This window comes from Tinamus guttatus, unplaced genomic scaffold, assembly GCF_059628265.1.
Source record: "Tinamus guttatus ecotype Peru unplaced genomic scaffold, ASM5962826v1 Tinamus_guttatus_pri_ptg000247l, whole genome shotgun sequence".
In the NCBI taxonomy this organism is placed as follows: Eukaryota; Metazoa; Chordata; class Aves; order Tinamiformes; family Tinamidae; genus Tinamus; species Tinamus guttatus.
Genome location: NW_028288781.1, coordinates 8,084,016 through 8,107,019, shown reverse-complemented (window position 1 = coordinate 8,107,019; position 23,004 = coordinate 8,084,016). Strand labels below are relative to the sequence as shown.

Below are 23,004 nucleotides of genomic sequence, written 5' to 3'. Positions count from 1 at the left end.
GAAATCACATCCCATCTTCTGGGAGGCTCCAGCACCACTTCCTGGAAGGTCCCTGGCAAGGCCGAGCGTGGATGTCCCCAAGAGGCCAGGGGCAGAACGGCTGTCCCCAGCGCGACCACCCAGCCAGGAGGGCAGGTACCGGCTCACCCCGGCAGACAACCCAGTACCTAACAGCTGGCCAGTGTCTACCAGGTCTCCGGAGCGGGGCTGCGCTGGTCCCTATCCCAACCCTGATCCATGTTCCGCACTCAGAGCTCCAAGGTGCCTAGGCGGGATGCTCCGCGCTCCAACTCGGAGAGACAACGCTTACTCTGGGGCAGGTCTTCGGCCTTGAAGATCTTCAGTAAGAAGTGAGCCCCTCGCAAGGTGACCCCCGTGGGACGCAAGATGTTCCCTTCGATGTCCTCCTTGTCTTCGGAGATTTCCTTCTTCTCCATCTGCAGGATGACAGGAGCCATGAGGGACGCCCCGTTTAAACAACTACAGGCAGATTCTGCATTTTGCCCAGTGTACAAAGGTCCAAACACGGGAGATGAAGGTGGATGTAGGAAGGTGGCTCTGGCAGGGCCAGCTGGTACTTACAGGAGCTTCGTCCCCGGGCCCCAGCACAAAGAGACTGACTTTCAAGTAGCCTTTGGCCCCCGCCGAAAAGTCCTCAGGGTCAGACAGCAACAGCCATTTCCTGAGAAAAGCGTGTTCTGAGGGAGAAAAAATAAGAACTATGAGCTTGGCACTGGACACCGAGCTGGCCTAGAGACTGCAGTGTTGCTGAGTTTTGTTTTGCTTTGTTTTTAATAATAATAAAAATAAATGCTAAAGACTTGACTGGTGGTGATGGATATAGGGGCATATGTGGATTCACACATGGAAACAAGAGGGGCAGGTACAGCTCATAGATATTTACTCTCACACTCTCACTGCACGTAGCTTCATAGGTGCATATAGATAAATGTACACATGAGTATAGATAAATGTGCATGCATCTGTGCATACAGAGAGTGTGCATAGGTACAAAACTGTGTGTGCACATGCATGTCCCCCTGTGTTTGGTCCCAGAAAAAGGTTTTCCCCAGAGAAATATCCCCCAGCTGCAAGAAGTGAACTTGTCCCACATCTCTAATGCCAACGGCAGCCGCTGGACTCACTTGGTTCAGAATAAATCGTCTCGACATCTATCTACAAAACAAAAAGGAAAATAAAAGGAAATGTTCACCATGTGCTATGGATTAAAGTGACTGAAAACGCAAGGGAAGAGCAGATGGAAAATCCTTACCCGAAACTCCCCAATCACCGAGTCTGTCCGGAAAGACTGCGAATCAACAACCTGCGGGATAAAAGAGAGGCAAACACTGAACCCAGCTCTGCAGGAAAGGAAAGCAGCTCCCGGCCCCTCTGCGTGCAGGGCCCCAGGGCCACCGGCCCGTGCGGGGCTGAGAAACGGGGGAAGCTCCGGGGACGGCGGCTGCTCAGACTCACGGTGATGAAGACGGGCACATCGAACAGCTCAGCTGGTGACTCGAAGACGTTGAAGAAGAAGGTCTGCACAAGAGACAGCGAGACAAGGGTCTGAAAGCAGCTACAGAGGTGACCCGGCTTAGCCCGCATCGCCACCCTGCTTGTGGGAGTTCCTCAACCTCCCGCCCCTGCTGGTCAGAGCCCTTTGCCAGCTCTGTTAAGTGAGATCCCACCCAGCTTGCAAAAAAACCCTCCTGGAGAGGGTGTCCCAAGAGGAGCTGCTCCCTGTGCATCGTGATGTGCGAGGTCCTGGGACTGGCTTTCAGCATGGCTGTCTGCAGAGCCATTCCTGGATGTTCCTGTGGGGCTCCAAGTGCTCTCAGAGGAGCAATGAAGAAGGTACAGGGACATTGAGGTGGCACCATACACAGGCTGGGGGACAAGACAGCGGAGTCCTTCCGGAGCCCCAGCGGGAGCAGAAGTGTCCGCTCACCTCGTCAAAGACGGGGCTGTTGCCTTTGCGTATCCGGGTCCTCTTGGTCTGGCCTGCGGCCGTGACCTTCACCACGGGCTTGATGTTGGCACCAGGGAGCTGCCGGCCCTCGATGACTCTCACGCGGATCTGGAGACAGGGGAGGGAAAGAGCAGCGGGTCAGGAGGACACGCGGGAGCCAGCCGCGCTGTGGAGGAGGGAGCTGTACTGGGAAGAGGAGGCACCAAAAGCCCAGTGGGCCCTTCTGCAAGAAACAACAAACCAAACTGCGCTGGGGGGATCGTGTCTAGAGACTGAGCTTGGATGTCCTAAATCTCCCAACTCAGTCCATCGAGGGGGGCTGCCTGGGGTTAATGTATTTGCAAAACCCCCCCAGCCACTAGGGATAGGGAAAAAAGAGAGGGAGCGTGTGGGATTGCAGGGCTGAAAGGGCCGTCCCCGCAGCATGCAGGATTCCCAAGGGCTGCCCAGGAGGACGCGGCTCACCTGGAAGTCCTGGGGCTTGTTGGACAGGGGCTTTTTGGTTGAGCTTCTCCTGCGCTTGACGCCGTGTCCGTGCTGCGCGGGCGGCTTGCGGGGCCGCGGAGGCTGCTCAGGCGCCGCGGGCCCCGGGGACGGCTCCGTCTCGTCGCCCGTCGCCGCCTGGTCCTCGGCATCCTCCTCGCCGGCCGTTTCTGCGGGGGAAGAGGCGGCTCGGGAGGAGCCGGCCCCGGCGCGCCCCGGCGCTGCGAGCGGGGGGCTCTCCTCACCCGCGGCCGCGTCGGGCTCCGGCGCCGCCGGCACCGGCTCCGGGGCCGCGGGCGACGGGAAGAGCGGCGCTGCTCCCGGCGGGGGCGTGTAGGACACTTGCAGGAGGAGGAAAGCCTGGAAGAGGGAGCAAAACGTTAGCACGGGCACCTGAAACACTGCTCCAAACTCTAGAGGCATCACGGGCAATTCCTGCCCCTGAGGACGCGGGCAGGAAAGCTGCAGTAGCTCTGCAAACACAGCGGGAGGATGGGAAGCAGGGCTGGGATGCGCCTTGCGGGAAGCAGGGGCCAAGCGGCACTGGTCCTGCTCGGCGGCAGCTCCAGGCCACGCTGGGTCCCGTGGCCTCCAACCAAGAAAGGAAGCAGCAGGGAGAGGACAGGGGAGAACAGGGCATGGAGCAGAGCGGGAGCCCCAGGGGCTGCTCCTGGGGGCAGCGGGAGACTCCCCCGGCTCCCTGCCGCTGCCTGCTGCTTAGTGCAGCACCAGGGGCCTTTCCTGGCGTCCATTCTGCACCGGCAAGTCGGGGTGCCAGGGCCAGGCCCAGTGCTGTCCAGGAAGCAGTGGCTCCGGAGGCCACGGCTCGCGCATGGCCCCGGTATCCCCTGCCCTTTCCGGCCCAGAATGGTTCCCAAAATGGGTCTTTCCCACATGGAGCAGCACTGCAGGGACCAACTGCAGCTACTATGGCTGCAGCAAGGGCACGGGGCAGCGTAGGGCTAAAATCTGCACTAAAATGAATGGGTTTCCAACAGCCCCGAAGTGGGGGGGGCGCCGTGGCTGTGCCGGGATGCGGGAGCGGATGGACAGGCGCCAGGCGGCCAGCGGGACAGGAACCATCGGGCCCATTAAAGCCCCGGGGGAGTCGGCATCGGAAGGCGGCCGCTTCCTGCCGTGGAAACACCTACGGAGCGCGGCTTCCCACGGGCCCCGAGCGGCTGCACCACGACAGAGGGGACCAGGGCACAGAAAGGAGCCTCCCCGTCGCATCCGTGGGGATGGGGCGCTCGGGGCAGCGGTTACTGCCTCCAGCCCCCCAGGAGCATCCCTGGATGCAGCGACGGATGGCGCCCAGGGTAAGCGGGATGGCACCTCCACCCCAGGGGCGAGGAAGAGGATGGCAGAAGGTGAGGCCGAGGGCAGCCCCGCGCGACACTTCCACTCGCTCCCGACATGCCTGGCAGCTGCTCCTTGCTGGGAAGGAGCAAGGAGAGACCCCGGCCCCCTGGGAATCGCTGCTGCGGGGCCACTCCGAGCGCGGCAGCACCCGGGGCGCCCGCGCGTCCCAGTCAGCAGGGCCCTGCCGCCGCGCGCGGGACTCACCCCTGTGTCCTGCTTCTTGGCGTCCAGCAGCGGCACGTTGAAGGAGGCTGCCAGGCTGGGGGTGGCCAGGACATCGCGCAGGGGCACGTGGGCTTCTCCCAGGAACCTGCGCAGGGAGAGCAGCGTTGGGGAGCGCCCGCAGCCCCTGCGAACGTGGGCGCAGAGACCGAGCCACAGGGCAAAGTGCACCAAGGAGCTGCTTCCCATCCGCCCTCTCCAGGCTTGGAGATCAACAAGCAACAAGCTGCTGAAATTCCCACTTCTTGGAAGCACACGGCCTGCCCGGGAGCAGCACGCGGAGGCTGGAGAGCTGGGACATCCCATGGCCAACCTGGCACCTTGGTGAAATGTCCTGCCCCAGTTCGGCTCACGGCTCCCCTACGTGGGGCCAAGGCGACTCCAGCAACTCTTGCTGGAGCCCAGTTTCCTTTTTACCAGGAAAAAGCACCTGAAATGGAAGGCCCATTTTCGGGAACTAAGAGCTATAAAAAGAGCTGCCGGGGGAGTCTCTGTGACGACAGCGTCAGAATAAAAACGGAGAGGCCGACAGCGGAGGGAGTTCAACGGGAAGGACGAGAAGTCAACGGGGCCGAAGCTGACCTCACGCCTGCACGGGTCTCACCCACGTGTCCTCCATCCCCATATCATCCTCACCTTGTTCTGCACCTCTTGCTTGGGGTTTTCATTTGTATGCCTGACTCGGGCTTTCTCTTTGGGCTTTGAGGGTTTTTTTTGGTGGATTAACCCTTCCTGCCCCACGCCACCCCCGTCCCAGCTGAGTGGGGTTATTTTTAGAGGTTTCCCTCCACAAACCGCAGCCCTCTGTACATTGGGGTAACCCACAGGGTGGGCAGCACGGGGTTGCCCTTCCCGCGGGATGGCACGGGAGCGGGACACGGTGCTGCGGGAAGTCGGGCTCGCCGGCCCTGCGCTCGCCCCTACAAACCTCCTGCCCTCATTTATTTATTTATTTACTTACTAGTTTTTGGCTTCCTGCCATTGTTTGCTCCTCGCCAGTTCTGGAAGGACAAACTTTGGGTTCGAGCAGCTTTTCCGATGCTGAGCGGATCCTCTACCCCTTCCTCTCCTCCCCCAGTTTCCCTTACTTTAAGCAGTCATAGAAAGGGCCTCTTTCTCCCAAAAATGGCATTTTCCTGGCATGACACTTGCCCCAGGGACTGCAGCTCACGGAGAGGCCCAAGTGTGAGTGTGTCAGGGGTTTCTCCTTACAGCTCGCTCGCTTGGCTGCGGCAGGCTGGGCCGCTTGTACCCGCACAAGCAGATTATTTAATTCTCCAGACAGCAGGAAAGGCAAAAAGCAGCGTCACCAACATGACAGGTCACCAGGCAGGAGCAGACACCAGTCCCTGGCGGTACCGAGGCAGCTGCTGATAGCAAAAGAAACCTTGCTCCCCGGCTCCAGCAACTTAAGCTTCCCTGGCTTGGGAGCCAAAATTCCTCTCCTGTTTGTCCTTTTCTATTTATAGGGATGTGCGAAGTCACCAAGCTGGATCAGCCCCAGCTCCCAGCGCGCCGGCTCTGCTGCCCGAGAGCAAAACCGGCCGCAGCGCCGGCCCGGGGGCGTTTGCGGCAGCAGGTCCCGCTCTGCCCTCCCAGCACGGAACCCGCAGGGCTCGCGGGGAGCTCGGGCACCGCGGGGCTCTGCCCTCCTTTGGCGACGGCTCCTCCCGCAAAGCGGCTCCGCACCCTGAGAAGGAGCCGCTGGCCCCGGCGAGGGCCTCGGAGCAGCGCGGAGGAGGCGGGAGCTGAGGACAAGCCGGCATCCGCACGGATGGTGCCATGAGGAAGGAAGCGGCGCCGGCTGCTTGTTTGGCAAACAACACCCTGCCCTGCGCCACCGCGGGAAAGGGCTCGGGAGCCCTGTCCTCATCCCAGCACCCGCGGCGGGAGCGCGGCGAGGCCCGGGGGCGGCACAAGGGAGCTCCTTGTGCGCTCCCTGCCCGGAAAGGCCGCTCCTGCTTCCGGGTTTTGAGTGGAAAAGCGCAGAGCTCGGCCTCCCACCCGCGTTCCCGCCGCGGCGCGCGTGGGCGCAGGGCACCCGGCAGCCGCCGGCCTGCGCCGAGGGAGCAGCCAGCGGCAAGGCAGGCTGCAAGCTTTGTGCCCTGGCATGCGTGTGCACGGGGGACACCCTCGCACGGGGACACCCACGTGCACAGTGGGGACATCCACGTGCATGGGGACACCCACGGTGTGCACGGGGACAGCTACCACACGCATGGGGATGGCCACCCACACACGTGCCCAGCTCTGCACAGCAGCTCCACACTCTCTGCCCTGGCAATGTCCTACCTGTTCCTGCCCACGGTCTCATGGTCCTTCACCACCACGGTGAGCTCGGCATTCTGGTCCAAGGGAACCCCTTTGAGGTCCCACTCGAAGCCCTGGAGAAGGGGGAGAGAGGAGCCAGGATCAGGGCTGGGCACAGCATCTCCCACTGGGACACAATGTCCCAAATCGCAGCAGCTATCGGAAAAACTGCCCCCCAACAGCGGAGACCTGCTTGGCTAGCCCGGTACTGATTGCCCCACACTGCAATGCTGGGGAAGAACCCTGGAGCCATCCCATTACTGCCATTCCCAGCTGAGATTCACAGAATCCCAGAACAGGTGAGGCTGGAAGGGACCCCCAGGGATCACCTAGTCTAACCCCTGCTCCAGCAGGGACACCCAGAGCACAGGGTGGCATCCAGGGGGGTTTGGAAGATCTCCGGAGAAGGAGACTCCACAGCCTCTCTGGGCAGCCTGTGCCAGGGCTCTGGCACCCTCACAGAAAAGAAGTTCTTCCTCACATGGAAGTGGAACTTCCCCTTGGGACTGAGGAGAAGCCAGAGGCCTTTCGGGTGTTTCTGTGCAGTTCCGCCCTGATGAGGGGACGATCGGAGCCTCCTAACGCCGCTGGTAACCGGGACGCGCTAAGGGTCGAGGCCAGCGGTGAGGCAAGAGCCGCCACCTCCTTGGGAGAGGGCTAAGAATAAGACAAGGAGGCTCCCTCGAGCCTCCAGAATTCCCAGAGTTTTCCTTTCCTCCACGTGCCCGGCCCTGCTCGGAGCTCAGCGATGGGGAAGGGCCCAGGGCCGGATCGGCCCTTCTCCCCGCGGGGTGGGAACACACGGCTTGTCGCTGCATCCAGCCCTTTCCACGGCAGAATCCAGCATTCGGCGGGATTCTCTGGTGTCTCGTATGGGGTTGAGCTGCATGCAACCCTCTTTCAGGATGCCAACAGAGACATGGGCATCTCCTCCCTTGTTGGGGGTGGGAGAGCTTGCACGGGCTGTGCCTGCGGCACCGGCCCCACTCACCTCGTTCCACACGGGGTTCACATTGTTCTTGATGACTTTGGTCTTCTTCTTGATGCCTGTGGGGAGCGAAACACTTGGTTGAGATGGGGTTGGCGGGGCCTTCCCTGCACCCTGGGCACCAAACAGCCCTGAACACGGTGCCTCTATCTGGGGACCTCAGAGGGAAACATGGAATCCCAGGGGCCGGATCAGGCCCTCAGCTCCAAGGGGAGGAACAGGGATGTTCCAGCTGGGACACATTCCCACTCAAAGGAGGCCACGTCCCCAGGGTGACACCAGCACTGGATGGGTCGTGGGAAGCCCCAAGGCTGCAGGGAAGCCACGGTAACCCATCCCCATGCACCAGGGCTGCTTCCCGCTGGGAAAGCCGAGCAGAGGAGGGACCTGGAACACACAGCGAGGAGCCCAGCGGGACCCTCCATCCCCCATGGCCCAGACGGGACCCAGGGCCTCGCGCAGCGCCCAGAGCCCCCGCGGCATCGCCTACCGCCCGGCCCCAAATATCCGGCCCCGCGGCCGCCCCTCGAGACACGGAGCGCGAGGGGAAAAGGAAAAGGAAGAGGTGGCTGGGGGAGAACAATAGCGGTGACTCAAGGGCCGGAGGTGGCCGCGGGAGCCGCCGAAGTGCTCAGATGGACACGCCGGGAGCGCGGGGCTGGCGGGGAGCCCAGCAGCACCCGGCCGAATTCCCGACCCTCCGTCCCCACCTCGAGTTAAGTGCTGCCAAATTAATCTTTTCCTATTTGGGATTTTAAAGAAGCTCTGTTAAATCTTCCGCTCCTGAAATAGCACAGGGCTCCAGCTCGGAGGCAGCAGGAAAGCTGCACACGCCAGCAAACGGATCCATGGGATGTTTCCTGGGCCCCGGAGCTCTGCGGAGCATCCCAAAGGAGCAGGGACTCAAGCCTATTCTTAACTTAACGCTCATCTTCTGCCTCCAGTCCATCTCCCAGGGAAAGGCCGCACGATGCCCAAGCAGCCCTGGCACGCACGGCTTTCCTGACAGTGCCACTTTCCACACTAAAAGCGGCCATATGTCCATATGTCCATATGTCCATGTGTCCGTCTCCCGGCTGGGAACCGAAGGCAAAAGGAGCTACAAGGATCTGGGCACTGATGGCACCCAGCACCTCTGGCCCCCCTTGACTTCCCTATTTAAATTCTAGGCGTTTCCCAGCCGCTGGAAAATGCTGTCCCTAAAACTGCCTCCTGAAGGAGCTTTGCAGGGCAGGACTTGCCCCGCTCTGTCCCGACAGGTCCCTGTTTGCTCCACTGTGTCCTGCAGCCTGTGACACCCATGGGTGCTCCTGGAGAGGGCAGCTCCATCCTCCAGCACCTTCCACTCCGGGACGAGCCCCTGGACGAGGCTCTTTGGATATTTCACGTTCGGAAGCAGCAAAACCCAAGTGCAGCCAATGGCACCCATGGGCGCCCCGCGGGACAGGGCACCCTGCAGCGGCGCCTCCCCCTGTGTCACCGTCCAGTGAGTGACGGCGCTCAGTGACAGACCCAAAGTGCCCCAGGGGAACCGAGCGCCTCCCATCCCCTCGGGATTTCCCAGCCACGGATGGAGCTTCCCGCCCCGCGCCTGGCTCCGGAGGGGCTGGCCGGGGTCCCTGTGCCCTCACCTCGGAACGTCAGGCTGGCCACGGGGTCGCCCTTGCGGAGGCGGGCGGCGCGGTGCAGCACGCAGCGCAGCATGATGCCGCCGCCACCACTGCCACCGCTGTCACCGCTGTCACCGCCGCCGCGGGGGGCGGGAGCAGCCGGATGCGCCAGCAAAAGCGGCGGGGGAGGCCCCAGCACCGGCCCCGGGATGCCCAAGCATGGGGACACCGGGGATGGGACGTCACAGGGGACGGCCCAGCGTGGGGACGGGACACAGGCAGGAGGCTGGAGGGGGGGAGCCGCGGGAACGCTGCAAGTCCCAGGAATGCTGCAAGTCCCGGAACGCTGCAAGTCCCAGGAATGCTGCAAGTCCCGGATGCAACGCGATGCAATCCAGGACGTCAGCAGGGAAATGGGATTGGGGATGTCACCGCAGCGGATCCCCAGGGCTGCTGCAGACCCAAGGGTGGCCCAAGCACTGAGACATGGGGACAACGGGGACACCTAAGCAGCAGGGTACCCAACGGTGCTGCAAGCCCCAGGGATGCCTGAACACCAGGATTCCAGGGTGAAATGAAGGGAAAGTGAAGGTGCCAGAGCCCTGGGGAGGGCATGAGCTCTGGGAACCTTGGGATGCTCCAAACTCTGAGGCTGGTGAAGCCCCAGTGCCAGCGGACTGCACCATGGGGGTGACTGCAGCTAGGAGGTTGTGGCATCGGGAACCAGGGACACCCCAGCACTGGGAGCACCAGGGATGCCACAAAGGCTGCACCCCAGCGCCTCTGCAAGCTGCTCTACACAACCGCAACGGTGACAGCGCCACCCCACCAGACACAGGGCCCCAGGAAGGCCCATTGCCCAGGGACGGCTGCAGGACACAGACACCTCCGCGCCAGCCCTCCCATCCACTCCAAGCAGCTGCTTTTTCCCCCAGACACTGCCCGCAGTGCAGCAAATCAGCCAGGACGCGAGGGGGGACCCGCACGAAGCGGCCGGGCGCTGGTCCCGGCACCACTGGGACCTGCCCGCGGCCGGGGTGGGCAGAGCGGCTGTGGTGGCTCTGGGGACGCGGCGCCGCGGGCGGGGGGGACAGGGTGGCCGCGGTGGCTCTGGGGACGCGGCGCCGCCGGCCGGTGCCCGCAGCGGCCCCTGCCCGCGAGGCCGAGGGGGCTGCGGTGCCGGCACCACCCCGGGCGCGGGGCCCCGTCCCGCGGGATCCGGGCCCGGCTGCGGCGGCGCCGGCCCCGCGTCGCTCCCGGCGCAGCCCCGCGGGCAGGGGCCGCTCCCGGGGGCCGCGGTCGGTCGGAGGGAGCCCGGGGCAGGGGCCGCCGCTCACCTTGGAGCTGCACGGAGCAGTAGGCGTCGCTGATGTCGCTGTCAGGCGTGCGGAGGTGCTCGGCGCGCAGCACGAACACGCGCAGCGCGGCCATGGCCGCGGCTCGGCGCGCCGGCCCCGCCGCCGCTTTTATCCTGGCACCGCTGGCACCGCGCGGCCGCCGCGGCTCTTAAAGGGGACAGGGTGCGCGGGAGGCGCCGCGGCCTCCCCATCCCACCCCCGGGCTCGGGAGCTGCCCCGCGGGATGGCCCCGCTGCCCCGGGAGGCGCCGAGGCGGGGCTGATGCCGAGCGGGTGCCCCGGGCTCGGCTGGACCCAGCACTGGGGAGTGCCCCTCATCCAAGCCCCTGCCCAGCCCAGGACAGCAGCGCCAAGCAGGGAAGATGCCAGAGAGCATCCGGAGAGCAGCATCCCAGGGCTCTGGAGCATCCTGCCTCAGTGGGGAAAGGGGGATGCGGGGCAGGGCCGGGGTGGGGCGGAATAGAGATGTAGAGGGCACAGGGTGACAAGGGATAAATAAACCACCCAGCACCTTCCAGCGTGTGCGTGAAGCTCCCACAGGAGCGAGCGCTCAGGAATGCCCATCCCAGGACGTGCCCACCCTCCCCCTGGAGCACACCCAGCAGGACGAGGCCCTCGCTCCGCTGCCCAGCTCCCCACATCCCTGCTGTTGTGTCCCGAGGGCTGGGGGACGACACAGCCTCTGGTCTGGACACAGCCGTGATGAGCCGCTCCTGTCCCCCCTGCGGCAGCTTCCCAGGGAGCAGCGGCGCCCGCGGCAGGTGGGAGGCTCCGCGCCCAGCACCCCGGCTATTTAAAGGCAGGGTATTTTTACCCTGGGTTTCCCAGCAGTGGGATCAGCGTTTCGTCCAGCCTGGCCTTTCCCGGAGGCTGCACGTCCCCACAGGAGGGACACAGGAACCAGGGGGCCCTGGCCCACAGCACAGGCAGGCCCAACACTGCCCCTCTGGGCCATCCACCCCACCTTGGGCTTTGCCCAGGGCCCTTTCCCCACTTCCCCGACAGCAGAACTGACCATTCCGATTTTCCAAAGCTGGCGTGAAGGGCCCTGCAGAGGCTCTGCAGGGACATGGGGACACTGGGCACAGAGCAGCCTTCATTGGTGGCAGAGCAGCACCAGGATTTGCTCACTGAGTCCCCGTCCAAGGGGATCCACATCCTCCGGAGCCGGCGCTGGTGCTTGGCTTTCCAAGTTAGGGAAAGCTCCAGCACCAACACAGCTCCATTCTGGGATCAGGCAAACGGGAGCAGAAATCAAGAATTTTGCTAAGGTTTTGCCCCATTTGCCCTGACCGAAGCCCAGTCCTTGCTCCAGTTTGCATTTTAGACACAGGTGTTTTTGTTTAGCCCTGTTATTAGCCCAGGAGAACCTGAATACTTAAATAGCAATTACAGAGCAAGAGTAATTAACCCGGAGACCGGAACGAACTCGTTCATAGTGGGGAAAAGGAGCCCACAAAACCCAGCAAATTTGTTCACCCAGGAGAAATCCTGCTGACACCGACCTGCACCCAAGCACAAGAGGGCCGAGGGGGTCGGGGCCTTCGGCACCCGCGTTGGCGTCGTTTCTTCCTCCCGCTCGACTGTAAAAGACCCCAGAAGCACCAGAGAAGTCTCGGGGAGGAATCCCATAAATCACCACAGAGTGACCCAAGCACAACAAACCACAGCGGACACAGCCACCCGTGTGAACTATACAGGAAGAACATTTATTCCATGGCAACGCTTGTAAAAGGAACCTCTTCCGAGTGCGATGATTTCACATACAAATGGAAGCCACCACACGTTCTGCTTTCCGTCTGCCTGCGCTGAGCTCAGATCTGTACAACGTGAATGCTTGCTTCCGAAACAAAATTACAAATTAAATCATAACAAAATACACAAAATTGACTGGACCCTAAGTTTAAATTACTGAAAGAATTCTTCTTTCCTCTGATCACCTTGAGCTTCGCTCTTCCCTGTTGTTATCCTCTTCCTTCTTCTTGGCCATGAATTTCTGCAGAAATAAAGTGTTTTAAGAAGTCTTATTGGAAAGTTCATGAAAGGATACTATGGGATTATTCCTCATGGCACGATATAATCATTAACAGGCAATGAAGCAAAGGGGTTTTGAAGCTTCATGCTCCCCTCCACGCCCGGCGTGCCCCAGCCTTACCTCCATATTCTGCTGGTGAAGCGCTGTCCTGCAGTGGTTTCTCACAGATATTTCATCTGCATAGAACAGAGAACAGATCTGACAGAAAAAGCCAGGCTTCGGAACAAGGAAATCCAAATCTGAAAGAGAGAGCACACAACAGCTCGTTAACAAAGTGCAATTAAACAAACACCCACCAGATCCCACCAGCCCAATTAACACTCTGTTAATGCAGGTTAATTACAGCACTCTGGAAGTCAGAGCCACACTGGTCACCTGCACCCACCAGACGGGGACACCCTGCTCTTCAGCCAGAGCAAATGACAGCCGGGATCTGAGATCCCCTGCAACACCTCAGTGCCTTTGTGCCTTAAAGCACTAGCCATATAATCCATATGCCAGGTTTGGTCTTTGTCCCACAGCGGGACATCTGAGCACCTTCCATCACACAGAGCCTCACGTGAGCATCAGCAAGGGGGAGTTCTTCCAGCAACCTCTCTTACACCTCAAGGACCATCTTTATATAAAGTGCATTGGGCGAGCATATTGGGAAGTGTATTGTCAAAATGAAATAAGCACCTTCTTAATTTCTATTGAGACAAAGTTGGCAACAAAGCTTACACTGTGTTTAGAATAATAAGGAGATATTGTACTATATTGTGCTGATTATGTAATCATCTATTTTTAATTAAATAATTAAAAATAAATAATTAAAAAATGATTTTTTTAAAAAACTTTGCTGCTATTAAACCAGCAATAGGAATGTATGCTAGACTCAGGCTTGTAAAGATAAAAATGTGGATTGCACACTATGGATTTTTAACTATGTGTGGTTGTAGGAGGCATTTTTAATGGGCCAGACAACCGTTTCTCCCAAGAGCAGGACAGTGTTTGCGGGGGCGTTTTGGCTTTACCTTTTGGAGCACTCTGCGTCCTCGGCGTGCCCGAAGATTCCGTTTTCTTTCGCTTAGACTCAGGTTCCTTTTCTCCTGATCCAAGCGGATCTACTGGAGGCCACAAATGCACGTTAAAACATGGATTTCTACTCACTCAGTGCTGTTCCATACTGATTAATTAGCACTCAAAGCAAACCCTATGTGCATGACCCCCGCTGCTCCCCGCACCGCATGGTCTGGCCGTTCCGTACAGTGATTTTCAGGAGCTTCTCTCATCAGCCCAGCAGACAAACCTGCCGGGGACACCCAGGTCCAAAGGCTGCTCCAGGACTCCCGGGCAGCACGGCATCGTTCTGGAGGCGCCAGCGCCGCACTTCCTGCTGGCTTCCCAAGGATCTCACACCACGATTATCGGGATCACAATGAAAACCATCCCAATCTCATCACAAAATGAGCTCCCGAGTTTTCTTGACTTAACTCTGCCTCAAGAGTAGTATTTCAGCTCATGCCCAACAGAAAATAAGCTCTTGCTTTAAAACACAGGCTCTGGCAGCACAGCACTTAGTGAGTTGTTGCACCATGAAGTAACCTCACAACTAAGACATGCATCTTCTCTCTGCTACGATGTGTCAGCAAATACAGTGCTTGTGTGACAGCCTGCAGAGGCTTTTATTACCAAATTCCGCTTCCTCATTAAGGTAATTGCAGATTGATGAGTTTAGAGAACACTGAAGGGGTTTAAAGGCAGGAAAAAAGCCCCCCCATGGCAGCCAGCTCCCTCAAACAGGCAAGCCCAGCTTCTTTGCAGAACCACACCAAGCCAGAGCACGTCCCTGGATCGGGCAGCTCCGAGGCAGCACCAAAACTGCTGCTTCACAGATTTGTGCAGACCAGGAGTTTCACAGTGGCCTTTGCTGTAGGATAAGGAATGCACCCTCGGTGTGGGAAAGGGCAGGTTGGGTTTTAGGCTACCAGGGCAGTCCAGCTGGATGCTGGAGACACACAAATACACACAGAAAAGCTGTTCTCTTTCTAATCTTGTGTTTAAATAACCTTGATACCAATCATCTCCTAAACAAGGTTAATAAAGTAAAACCTTTTGCCTTATTGATGAGAGTCAGGGGCTTGTCAAAGGCACCAAGCAGGCAGCATTGGGCTCTCTCCTCTCCTAGAGCATCTCCTGCAGCAGGCAGGGGCCAGGGCTGCCCCGGCAAAGCTGCACTTTGACTGCCACCACCTGAACCCTTAGTCTAAGGCACCACTTCCCACTTTGCTCTTTCAATCAGATGTTGCCTCCTAATAGAGACAATAATGCTTTAATTTCTCTTCCCAGTTTTCTCACTCTGCTTCTCCAATTCAGGAAGAATTAGTTTTACCTGGATCTCTCTCTTGGCTTGAGATTTTTACTACACAGAAGAACTAGGTTCATTCATTTTCTGTGTATCAAAATTAGAGATCAAAGCACTTGACAACCTTGCGAGGTTCCTTTACAGAAACTGAAGTTCAAACACCTGCAGACAGACGTTGGTGGCCTCAGACCCATCTTAAACCTTCCGAGTTCCACCCTGTAGAAATTTTTCTCCTTTTTTTCTCCAGACCCAGCTTGGAGGCTGTTGCCTCTTTGCATCTGTGTGTCTCTTATTTGACATATTTGTTTTTAATGAAGTTTTCTTCAACTACGGCCAACACAGACATGGGGAAAAATGCAAACATGTCTCTTATTTTTTACATCAAAAGAAAGATGCATTCTAGCACGCATTAGTCAAACAGATCCTACCTTCAAGCTGCCGTTTGCTGGCAGTCTCTGTTTCTTTTCTAGTATCTCTGTCAATAGCTTTGTCAGAAATGTCATGTTTTCCAGTTTCCCCTTTTCTTGCTGCAGGGATCTTTTTGCCCATCTCCTGTCCACCTGCTGCAAGCATCTTACTTTCAACTTCTCCACTGGAACCTGCTGGAGATTCCCTTCCTTTTGACTTTGAGATTGCAATAATTTCTTCTTCTGGGCTCATATCTCCTAGAATTTCCATTTCTTCTGGTCCTGCCACAGCAACAATATCTTCCTCTTCCGTTCCCACAGTGGCAGCAATATCCTCCTCTTCGGGGCCTGCAACAGCAACAATATCTTCATCTTCATCCTCACCCAGATTTTTCTCCGTGAAGGAGTCTTCTTCCTCATCCTCCTCTCCAACTTCATCCACTGTAACAAAGTTTAGCTCCTCTTTTAGGCAATTGAAATCTGCCAGAAAATCATCTTCATCGTCATTGACTTCATCTAGCGTCACTAGCGGGGCATCTTCATTGTCCTCCTGTATTTCATCTACCGTCACCAAAGCACTGGGATCATCAGGCACCTGAGAGGAAACAAAATCTCCACAGTCTTTGTCATCCTCCTTCTGCTTCCCTGCATCATCACTATTTAAATCCGCAGGCTCGTTTAAAGGCAGCTCTTCCACCTCACCTATTTCATCTACAGTTACTAGGGGCTCTGCTTTCAGGTCTGGCTCCTCAAAATCTGCCCCGGGGGCATCTTTATGGAAAGCAGGGTCTTCCTGCTCGGAAATCTCATCCAGAGTGAGGAGCGACTGCGGATCCTTCACTGCTTCTGCCAGGAGCTCCTCCTCCTCGGTGACTTCATCCACCACGACCAGGCCCTGGGGATCCGGGAGCGCGTCCAGAGGAGCAGCCCCCAGGAGCTGCGCGGCCACGTCCTCCTCCTCCCCAACCTCATCCAAGGTGACAAAGGAGAGTTCGCTCTCGGCAGCGCGGCTCACGCAGCTCTTGCCTTTCCTCCGTTTGCAGCTCGGCTCTGAGGAGGTCGTTTTAGGAGTGTCTCTTCTCTTGCCCCGCAGGGGATTTCTCCGAGTCCGCACGGGAGACTCGATTTCCTCGATTACTTCGTCCACAGTAACAAACTCATCCAGATTGAAGGGGAAAAGCTCTTCTTCCTAGGAAACGTGAAAACAGAAATTGAACAAAGTCCACCCAGTGACACAGGCACCCCAACTGCAGGGTGAAAAATAGCTGCCAACTGCAACCAACTGAAGGGAAAAACCCCAAAAATACAGAATTCAAAAATCCAGAGCATTTCTCAGAAACACAATCGGGTGAACAGACCAAAACAGTATGTTCTTACTGAATCCCAGGCCAACAACCTGAACACTCATGGATATTTTCACATACACCTGCAAGAAGATTAGTGAAAAATCTGAATACTCAAGAGTACCCTTGGAAAACGCTGGTACCTTCTTGCCACATCCCATACCTCTTCCCTAAGTACATGCCGGTGGCCACTGCTTCAGAAGAGGCTGCTGTATTACAGGGGTGGAGCCAGTAACATCCATCTCATACCAGCTCCTGCCCATCCACAGCTGAGTAACCTTCTGAGCACAGTTAAGTTCTCTCTATTTATGAGTCCTCTGTTTACTCTTCTTTCACCAATTTGTCTTTTACTTGGCTATAAAAATTGGAAATTCATCTGGCTACAAATCTTTAGCCTTATGACTTCATCCCCCCTCATCCTCCCACCTCCCCAGGACCCCCTCCTTCCTCCTTTCCTGCCTGAGGATTCCCGATCTGTTCGGTCACTCCTCGCTCGGAGCGACTCTGAGGCACTCGGGGACGGTTTCTGTGGGAATCCCCATCCACTCGCCCTACATTGAAGGTCCACCTGTCTCCATCACTCAGCTCCTATCCATCCCCAGATCCTCCTGCAATTCTGCCGTGTTACTGCCTTAAATAAATCACTCACTATTTGCCCCCCTCTCACGTTAGTCACATATTCAACCACAAAGGTGCAGATTCCCCTCCACCTTGCTTCAGTGCTCACAAATTCCAAGTTTCCTATCAAATAGCCAAGCATTCAGTTTGAGGACACTCCTTATTATCCTAGGACAGCTTTGCTTCTTTAAAAGCCTTTGAGGGAAGACTTCTTATGAAATTCTCTGGAAAATTGTATGAATCTGGTCCCTCTTACCCATAGAGCTGCTGGTTTCTTCAATAAATAAAAGAATAAACAAATACATCTCTCCGCAATTTCCCTTCACAAAAGCCACACTGGTACCAATACTCCCCCTTCATCCACGTGCCCATCCATTGCAAAATGGCTCTGCTCCTACACTTGGAATGGCAGGACAAGGGGGGAAAGGAGAGCTGGACAGATCTACTCATAAACTAACATGAGGCAGTAATATATAAAAACATACAAACATGTATGTTTATAACATATATGTAATAAAAAGTAGCATATAAAAACCCATTCCACACCCCCAGATTACGTTTTCAGTCTGTTCACTGAGTGATGCTGAAATTTTTTTTAAATCGTTCCATCCTGCTGAAGTCTTGCGTGTGGAACACAGGCAAGCTGAAAACCAAAGACAACCAAAAAGAAAATAAAACATTTGCTCACACAAAACTTTAAGGTCAAGATGAGCTGAACTTTGTCAGCGAATCAGACTGTGCACTTAAAGGCACTAAAACCAATCCACCGGCACAGAAAAATATGAATCTGACATCCAAAGGCTACATGCCTTCTTTCTTCTGTTTTTCACAAGCTAACAAATACTGGGAAGAATACATATCTCAATGTACGTTCTAATGGAGAAGGTTCAAAAATATTTAATGCAAGGTGGGCACAGCATAATATCCATGAAGAAAACATGACAAAACACATGTTTACATTTTTAACTTCAAATGTTACTGTATTCTTTCTTCCACAAAAGGAAGGTGACGCTAAAAGTTTTCACAGATTTAGATTTACAGAGGAGCCCAGGTTGTCCGTTCCCACTCAGGAAGCCCTTTCTCATTCCTGGCCTGGGGGATCTTGGATTTGATGCTGTAATCCCACTCGTCAGCATGGATTTCCATTACTGTCTTCCTGCTTTTCTTTCTCCAAACCCGAGGCACCGCAGAGAGAGCACAAATGTGGGGCTTCTCTTTTCAAAAATCAGGCTCTTTGGGGCCTGAAACTGCAGGTTCCCAAGCTCTTATTCAACTAACAGTGCAACAAAAACAGGCAGTGATCTTTGTTCTGTAGAAAAACCCACTGGAACTAACACTGTGTGGAAGGGCCCCTGTGGATGTAGAGGTTCTGACTACCTTCTGCTACCCAAACCTGTTTATAAAGAGCTAAATGACTTTCCTTCCTTTTGTCAAAGAACAGGATGGTGAATAAAGATCAGCTGGCACCTGAGAATCCAGGAAATAGTTCTCTCCTAAGCAGTTCAATAAGCAAGTCCCTAAAATCTCTTTTTGTGTTCCTAAAGGGAGTTTCTCTTCCAAATTACTTGCCTTTACAGCTTTTTCTGCCAGTACTCTCTAACAATCAGTGTTATTAGAACTCCTTGGGCAGGAGGCTAAAGCTTCTTTGCCCACACACACACACACATGCATGCAGTCTGTATTACAACCTCAATTACAGTGAGACACTTACCTCCTTCTGCTTCGCACTGCTGCTCCCGCTGCTCTTTGAAGTTCTAGCACTCCCACCAACAGAACTCTGCAAAATTAGACAAAAGATTGCATGAAACTAGTTAGGCCAACTAACCTGTTGAAGGTTAGAGGCAGCAATGTCTCCCCTCAATGAACTTTTCTAAATTGTCCAAACTGCTGCTTCTGATCCCATGCTGGGCAAAGGCAGCACTAAGGCAATAGTAGTGGTGACGTCCAGGCATAGAGGCTCTAGCAACAAGTCTCAGGCAGGAGCTTGCTCAGAACCTCTTCTCCTTTCGGTAGCCAGTGTCTGTGCAGGACTTGTCAGGGCAAGGTCAGCTCACAGAAGGACAGAGTTTAGCATTTCCCATCCACAACTAAAGCGAGGACGTAACGTTACGGCGCTCAGCACAGCCTCGCTGCAGCAGCGCCCGCCTGCCCTTCGGGGCTGGAGTTGCACACAGGGCACCTCCGAGCACCTGGCTCCCGCTACTGCCACTCGGCTGCTGCCCACACCAGCTCAGAGACTTACGGACAAGGGATGGGGAATGTCACCTTATTGTCCCACGGTCAAAATCTGAGAGAAGCATCAAGTTAGTTACTGCTCAGCCACACGGAACCGGCCTTGCTGCCCTCCTCACCTTGTTGCTGCTGCTGTCTTTCTTCACGCTGGATGATCTACTCTCTCTGTCTTGAGACTGCTTTGAACTAGCCCTAGATTCCACTCGTGAGACCTTCTCCTGCTGAGATGGATTCCTCCCATCGCCTCCCTTCTCATCACCAGGAGCACTTCTGGTCACTTTAGCTTTGCCGCTGCCATCTGACAGACTTGATTTGTTGCCACCAGGTCGCGGGGGACCCACCTGTCTTGACATGACTCTCTTCTCCGCAGCGCCTTGGCTTCGGGGCTCAGCTTTCCAGGACACCTTTTGCTCTTCTCCTTTGCACAGGCAAGTCTCATTTCTCCGTACCAGGACCCTCGCCCTTGATATATCAGGAAGAGACACCACTGCCTTTAGAAACGTTTTACTAACAGAGGAAGATTCCTTGACAGGTAAAGATGAGCTTAACGGAACTGCTTTGTGGGCGTCACCAGCTTTTCCTGGTTCTATTCCTTTATTCTGATGTGCTTTGATTAAACTTCCCTCATTGTTTTCATTCACGGTTTTTTCAGCATTTTCAACATCTGCCCCAACCTCGGCCACAGATCTCTCAAGTTTCCTCTCTGCCTCTATCCCAGGCTTGGTCGAAGGCTTTGCAGGTTTCTCCTCAGCAGCTGCTCCAACCCTGAGCACAGGCTCTTCCCATTCCATCTCCCACTCGTCCCCAGCTCCGTGCGGTTCCTTCCCCAAGGCTCTTGCAGCTTTAGGCACAAGTTTTTTTTCTGTCATCGTCCCACTGTGAGTCCCAGGCAGCTCTGTTTCAGTTCTCCCTGCGCCAGCAGCAGGATTTCTCTCTGGGATGCCCAGCGTGTCATTGTGTTGAGCATCACCAGGCGGGACCCTGTGCCGAGGGGCTGCGGCCGGGACGGGGGGCAGTGCTCCCGTGGGAGCCATCCCGAGGGCAGCGCCTGCTCCCGCAGCCAGCTCCGCAGCTCTCGCTCCCGTCTCTGCCGCCGCAGACGCACCGGCATGTTGGAGCGACTCTGCTCCGGCGCTGTCTGTAACAGCCTCTTCCTTCCGAGCACTCGGAGGCAGCTGCATCTCTTCCGAATCCTCTTCGAGGAGCTCAGGAGCGGCTAGTTTTGGAGAGGCAGCAGCAGCTTCTCCCGTGCCCTCATGGCCCCGCGGCGCTCCGGGCAGCGCTGCCGCAGGTGCCCTCTGCGCTCTGTCAGGCCGGGGCTCCGAGGGCTCCATGTGCAATGTCAACATCCCGCCTCTGGCGTGAAAGATGGCACCGGGGTCTTGCTTTGCCACACTAGGCTCTAATGGAGGATTAGCAGCTGCTGTTTGCACCACTCCTGATCCCTCTGGGTATTTTTTCAAGTCAGAGCTAAATGCATTTAAAAAAAACAGAAGAAATCAAACTATGTTGAGAATTCTACAGTTACTGGTAACCACTTGACGCCGATGGTGGAGGCTTCCTGCTGCATTAATGCTCAGCATTTGAAAATCTAGCCTGTCGCTGTTAAAATGGTTACAATACTGAGGCAAAGAGCTGATTAGTGTCATGCTTTTGTTCAGTCCACCTCAGGCCTGCAGGACTCTCACACTTGCAATCCTGCTCAAGGCAGCCCTCACCACAGAGGTGCCCTGTGGCCTGGGAGCCGACATCAACTCCGCACATTGAGATGCCCGGCTGTGCAGGGCACTGCGGTGCTGCGGGGTTCGGAGCACAGGCAGTCACCATCCCAGGGACCTCTTTGGGCAGTAATGAACCTGAATGCTGCATCTTTCGGGGTGGCTTGGGGAAACTGCTTTGATTGTCAGTCCAAATCGCTCTCACACAATGGCAGGGAGCACCACACACACACACACACACACACAGGCTCCCTGGGCCACACCGTTTCGCTGCTCCCACTGTCAGCTCCCCCCAGCATGACAAGGCAGGGGCCAACACTTCCCAGAGGACTGTGGTTACAGTCCAGCACATTGTTATCCTCTCCAGAAGAAGGAATCCTCCAAGATGCGCTGGGGAAACTCCCCAAAATTGGGATGGCTACAGCCCTCTTCCAACCAAGCTCAAGGAAAGGAGCACCCTGGCATCACATGCACGTGGAGACAAAAAGGTGCTGAGACACCAGGGCTGAGCACTCGGCCAAGTGTGCAAACACACACAGAAGCAGCGGACAGAGACAAGAATCAGGGGCTGCACAGTGGAGCAGACCATACCGGGTTCCTCAGAGCATACACATGCGTACAGAGTGCACATTTGTACAAATCCTCGTGGAAAGAAAAAAAGAGGAGCAGATATTGCCATTTTGGCAATGCACCTCGCACACGGCCATCAAGAAGGCCAGACCCAAAGGAATCAGCGCTGGAGAAAACACCAGCTCTTGGAGTGGCCGGACATGAGAGTTAGTAACATGAAGACAACACATGGAGTGAACAAAGAAGAAAACAGACCAGCTTGGTTAACATCTGTGCTCTGCAAGCACAGCAAAAACACAATAATCTTGACAGCTTCCTCCAGACCCAATGGCCTTTTCAGCTGCTGTTACAAAACACAAGAGGAGAAAGAAGCAGCAACACGACTTCTGCTTTAGAATCCGTTACACCCCCAGTGTAACCCCGGCCCTGCTGCAGTGCATGCTGACAAGGTACCAGAGAAATGTCTGCAGCAGAATGTCCACCCCGCAGCCCTCCCGTGGCAAGGGCAGCTCGAGGGCCAACAGGGAGTGCATTCCGGAGCAGCGACCGCGCAGGCTCCACACGGCTCCAACCCAGGAGCTCCTCATGGAGCCGGGAGCTTTGCAGTTCACAGCAACTGGATCTTACGAGGGAGCACCCTCGCTCGCATCCTCGCCATGTTCTTCTCTGAAAGGCTTCTGAGATCTGTAATCAACTTAAAATTTGCTATATCCAGGTAGTTTGAGCAGTCAGGCCTGGTCTTTTTATGAAAAAGCAGCATTTTACTCAATCACGAGAGAGAGATTTTGCCACTGATTAAAAAAAAATAATAATACACAATAAAAAAGGGACATTATTCCAAAACCAAAAGCCATTGCAGTTTTCTCTTTTATCTCACTACACCACAGACTGAGAGGCTCATGTTCCATGTGCCTGTGCAGCAAAAGGCTTCCTGAGGAGCCCCAGAGCACAAGGCCCAAGAGGCCTGTGGTGGTGCCCAGGCCTGTGGTGGTGCAGGAGGGCTGTATCAAGGGCAGGAGCACGGCAAAGCAGCCAGGTGCCCCGAGGAACTGGGGGACCAGGGGATGTGCTCGGCGCTGGGAAGGAAGCAGCGCGGAGCTGCACGGCTTTCCTGCACGGAGGGTGAAGACAAGTGGCTGCTGCTTGGTGCTGACAGCCCCGTCACTGCGCTGGCACCGGGTCACCCGTGAGTACCCAGCCAGCACGGGACGAGCCCGGGGGTTCGGTTCTGCAGTACCGGGAACAGCGGCTGCGGTGCATCAGAAGCAATACTCTGCTCTTACACATTAGTGCAGACTGGAAAAGAAACAGCAAGGCAGCCTTGGATTTGTAACAGGGCAAAGAAACCTTTCAGCTATTTTTGCTAGCAAAAAAATGAACAAAAAGGGAACTGAACAAAAAGCAATTCAAAATACGGCATCCTTGAGAAGGAAAAA

The 23,004-nt window shown here is 56.1% G+C and overlaps 2 protein-coding genes across 2 annotated transcripts in view; both read right to left on the bottom strand.

Moving 5' to 3' along the window:
• The window catches only part of DYSF (dysferlin), an 83,893-nt gene extending 73,518 nt beyond the window's left edge, over positions 1–10,375 (bottom strand). Inside the window, exons 1-13 of the mRNA XM_088526516.1 lie at positions 10,282–10,375; positions 9,718–9,739; positions 8,966–9,072; positions 7,338–7,393; positions 6,329–6,420; positions 4,019–4,124; positions 2,435–2,812; positions 1,949–2,077; positions 1,477–1,539; positions 1,274–1,324; positions 1,146–1,176; positions 583–698; positions 311–437 (exon numbers count right to left, since the gene is read on the bottom strand). Of these exons, the coding sequence (XP_088382642.1) occupies positions 311–437; positions 583–698; positions 1,146–1,176; positions 1,274–1,324; positions 1,477–1,539; positions 1,949–2,077; positions 2,435–2,812; positions 4,019–4,124; positions 6,329–6,420; positions 7,338–7,393; positions 8,966–9,072; positions 9,718–9,739; positions 10,282–10,375 (1,372 nt within the window). The remainder of the gene's footprint in view (positions 1–310; positions 438–582; positions 699–1,145; positions 1,177–1,273; positions 1,325–1,476; positions 1,540–1,948; positions 2,078–2,434; positions 2,813–4,018; positions 4,125–6,328; positions 6,421–7,337; positions 7,394–8,965; positions 9,073–9,717; positions 9,740–10,281) is intronic.
• A 1,617-nt stretch (positions 10,376–11,992) lies between these two features.
• Positions 11,993–23,004, bottom strand: part of ZNF638 (zinc finger protein 638) — a 34,663-nt gene continuing 23,651 nt past the window's right edge. The window contains exons 20-26 of the mRNA XM_088526515.1: positions 20,386–20,750; positions 19,400–20,121; positions 18,760–18,825; positions 15,109–16,276; positions 13,350–13,442; positions 12,457–12,575; positions 11,993–12,297 (exon numbers count right to left, since the gene is read on the bottom strand). Of these exons, the coding sequence (XP_088382641.1) occupies positions 12,238–12,297; positions 12,457–12,575; positions 13,350–13,442; positions 15,109–16,276; positions 18,760–18,825; positions 19,400–20,121; positions 20,386–20,750 (2,593 nt within the window). The 3' untranslated portion in view covers positions 11,993–12,237. The remainder of the gene's footprint in view (positions 12,298–12,456; positions 12,576–13,349; positions 13,443–15,108; positions 16,277–18,759; positions 18,826–19,399; positions 20,122–20,385; positions 20,751–23,004) is intronic.